Genomic DNA, 3,597 nt, shown 5'->3' on the forward strand with positions numbered 1-3,597 from the left:
TGGATGCAGCTTAACCCACGGTACACTTTGGTTGAGATCGACTCTTTACCTTTGCAGATGATAGTTTTGGCGTTGGTGTAGAGTTTTCCTTTCAACTCTTCCAGCGTCTCCGTAAGAACAGCTAAACCTCAGGAGTCGTGAGATCATCCCAGAACAGACTTCTTCATAGTTCCTCTGAACTTCTCTTGTTCAGCTTAGTTGCCGTTGTTCTCCAGCATTCTGCAAAATACAGTGATAAAGTGACCAAAGCAGAGTTATACAATAACGGGATTATGAGTGTTCAAGAGTCCGATGGCAGGGGGGAAGAAACTGTTCTCATGGCAGGAGGTTCTGGTTCGAATGGACCGAAGCCTCCTGCCCGAGGGGAGTGGTTCAAATAGTTCATATGCAGGGTGAGAAGGGTCAGCTGTAATCCAACCTGCTCGCCCCACAGTCCTGGAGACATGCAGGTCATGGATAGATGAGAGGCTACTACAGCCGATTACCTTCTCAGCAGAGTGCACAATGCACTGCAGTCTGTGTCTGTCCCTGGCAGTGGCCCGGTGTACCACTGCTCACACAGACTCATGTTCGTGCTGCTTTTCTGCGTATTGCTTTCATGCTACTAGTGCTTAGTGTATTTTTAGCTGATGTGTTTCTTAGTTCATATCTTAGAAGTTATTACTGTTTTTCTTTTACACTTTATTTTTGGATGTAACTGGGACATTGTGTACATAATTTTGCTCCACCACGTGTACCACATGTAGTGTGAATGACAATAAAGAATCTCTGTATCTGTATAACTGTGTAGAAGTCTTGGGAAACAGCTGCTTTACAGGAACAATATCCATAATTTCTAAATGATCATGTCTCATTTGTATCTTACCAGACAACAAATACCTGTATATTTTCCTGATGCATGCTCATATTTTGTTTCACATGTGCAGGAAAGATTTTTCCTTTGGTTTGGTTTCCTGAGCTGTCCCTTAGTTCTGCCGCTATAGGCTTAGACTGCTGGAGGACAAACTGACCACATTTTCACTCTGCTACTGTCTTTACTTACTCTGCTCAACCTGTTGTGTATTTGTAGTTATTTTTTCTATCCTTAACATGTTACATGTTACATGTAACATGTTCTTCTGTTACAAATAAAGTCCAGTTGTTTTTGTATTGAACGCTTTTTGAATTCATCATGTCCTGGATGACTGAGAATCTTCACCAGCATATCCTTAACATGTGTTTTTTTTTTTTTTTGTCTTTCAGGTACACCTGGACCTATATCTGGACCTGGACCTATACCTGGACCTACCATTCTATGTTCGTCTGTATCTCCTTCCTGTCCTCTCAAACCATCCGGTCAAAGCAGATGGCCGCTTGTCCTGAGCCTGGTTCTGCTGGAGGTTTCTTCCTGTTAAAAGGGAGTTTTTCTTTCCACTGTTGCCACTGTTCTAGCTCAGGATGGGAGACTGCAACGAAGCCAAGATTCAACTTGTCTGCTGGATTCCTTAGATAGAGAACTTTACTAATTGACTTTTATGTGAATGTTCCTGTAAAGTCCCTGAGACAACTTTGATGTGAACTGGTGCTATAGAAATAAACTGAATTGAATTGAATTGAGTCTGCCTGCACGTGGGTCCAATACAAACCTCAGATCATATCAGGGTTGACCATTCTTTACAACTTACTGCCAGGCAGTGAGAAAGTCTGTCATGAAGATGGTAACAAGTAAGGCCAAATCTGACAGCTTCCTCATAAGGATATCAGGGATGGTGGTGATGAAGGCCGAGCAGTAATCTTCAAACAATATTCTGATGTAGGTCCCTGGGAACTCAAGTTGGAGGAGGGTTAGAGGAGGTCCATAACTGCTGGATAATTTATAGCATCTTAGGTTTAGTCTGAATGCTGTCAGAGCTCAACAGAGCTCCTCTTTGCTCTGACAATGGAAGAAGATCTCTGCTTTGCTCACCTTCTCAACATCTCTTGCAGAAAACCAAAGTTTTCTGCCTCTCATTTATATCCTGCCTATATAATTTTGTCCTTAATCTCTTTGATGACTGCAGTTTTAAATTTACTGGTTATAATCTCTGTCTCACACTTCAGGTAGTCACTTCTTTCATCATAGCTGATAACTAGAAACCATTCAAAAATATTGTACAAAAAGATATGACAGGATGTAGGGTTGATTAAAACATTTTGAGTGAGTATGTTCAAAATGAAGTTTACTTACCTGAATAAAAATAAACATTACAAATAATTTGTAGGTAAAAATGTCTCTCTTTATCTGCAGGCAGCTTCACACCCCAACGAACTTCCTCGTGCTCTCTCTGGCTGTCTCAGATTTTTTTGTTGGCCTCCTTTTGTTATTTCCAATAATGCTTTTAGATGGTTGTTGGTATTTTGGTGATGTAATGTGTGTTCTGTTTGTGGTTTTAGACATAATTATAACATCTGCCTCAATAGGAAACATGGTGTTCATTTCAATTGATCGATATATAGCCATTTGTGATCCTCTTCTCTATACCAGCAACGTTACTACAAAGAAAGTTCAGATTTGTGTTTCACTGTGTTGGACCTCATCAATCTGTTACGCTGTTGCAATATTCAAGGAAAACTTGAAACATCCAGGCAGATTTAATACTTGTTTTGGAGAATGTGTGTTTAATATAGGCTTCATAGAACAAGTTTCAAGTCTTTGTTTTACTTTTGTTATTCCCATTACTGTTGTCATCGTTCTGTATATGAGAGTCTTTATTGTGGTTTTGTCTCAGGTTCGGGCCATTCACACTCAAAATGCAGCTATCAAACACAAACATCCAGGGAAAGTAACTGCTAAGAAGTCAGAAATTAAAGCAGCCAGGACTCTTGGGGTTGTTGTGCTTGTGTTTCTTGTTTGTCTTTGTCCATATTTCTGTGTAACACTTGCAGGTCAGAACAGCTCAATCAACACTTCTTCTGTGGTTTTTGTTATGTGTCTGTACTACTTTAATTCCTTTCTTAACCCACTAATCTATGCCTTTTTTTACCCATGGTTTAGAAGGTCTGTTAGACTTATTTTTACTCTTCGAGTGCTCAAGACTGGCTCCTCTGATTTAAATATGTTATGATGGAAATCATAGAGAAGAAATGAGGCATGAAACATTTTTGTAATGCAGTAGTCCCTCGTTTATCGCGTGGGATCCGTACACTGAAGCCCTGATATAAGTTTAAAACTGCAAAGTCAAGATAGTAGTAAAAGTAGTTAGTAATTGTTCATATATATAGGTGTTTTAAACCTTTCCCACACTCTTGCAATATTCTAACCTTTATTTCTAAACTTTAAGCACTGTAAAATAGCACAGAATTTTCTTGATTTCAGCTCTCTGCCTCGACTGCTCTCAGCCATCTGCAACCACTCTCGGCCACGCCCACTTCTCTACTCTGCATGGAGATCAGCTGATCAGCTGCAGGAGGAAGCTTCTCCTGCAGTGTGAGTTGCACAAAGGTGCAGCAGATGTTAAATAATTTAAAATAATTTATTTTAAATAAACATTCCATGCTGATCATGCATCTCATCCATCAATCAGCCAATTGTGTGTCATGTCCAATGTTACTTTGAAAAACCACGATAGAGCGAGTGTG

General features: G+C 39.9%; 2 protein-coding genes across 2 annotated transcripts in view; both read left to right on the forward strand.

The window, feature by feature from the left end:
* LOC119419746 (trace amine-associated receptor 1-like) overlaps window positions 1-1,772 on the forward strand; it is a 2,908-nt gene extending 1,136 nt beyond the window's left edge. Inside the window, exon 3 of the mRNA XM_037687130.1 lies at window positions 1,671-1,772. Within this exon, the coding sequence (XP_037543058.1) occupies window positions 1,671-1,772 (102 nt within the window). The remainder of the gene's footprint in view (window positions 1-1,670) is intronic.
* A 146-nt stretch (window positions 1,773-1,918) lies between these two features.
* Window positions 1,919-3,083, forward strand: LOC119418920 (trace amine-associated receptor 8a-like). The gene is made up of 2 exons (XM_037686212.1): window positions 1,919-2,079; window positions 2,267-3,083. Exons 1-2 carry the CDS (start codon window positions 1,919-1,921, stop codon window positions 3,081-3,083), a joined length of 978 nt encoding a protein of 325 aa, XP_037542140.1.
* The last annotated feature ends 514 nt before the right edge of the window (window positions 3,084-3,597 follow it).

Source organism: Nematolebias whitei, chromosome 13 (assembly GCF_014905685.2).
Source record: "Nematolebias whitei isolate Nwh7 chromosome 13, NemWhi1, whole genome shotgun sequence".
Classification (NCBI taxonomy): Eukaryota; Metazoa; Chordata; class Actinopteri; order Cyprinodontiformes; family Rivulidae; genus Nematolebias; species Nematolebias whitei.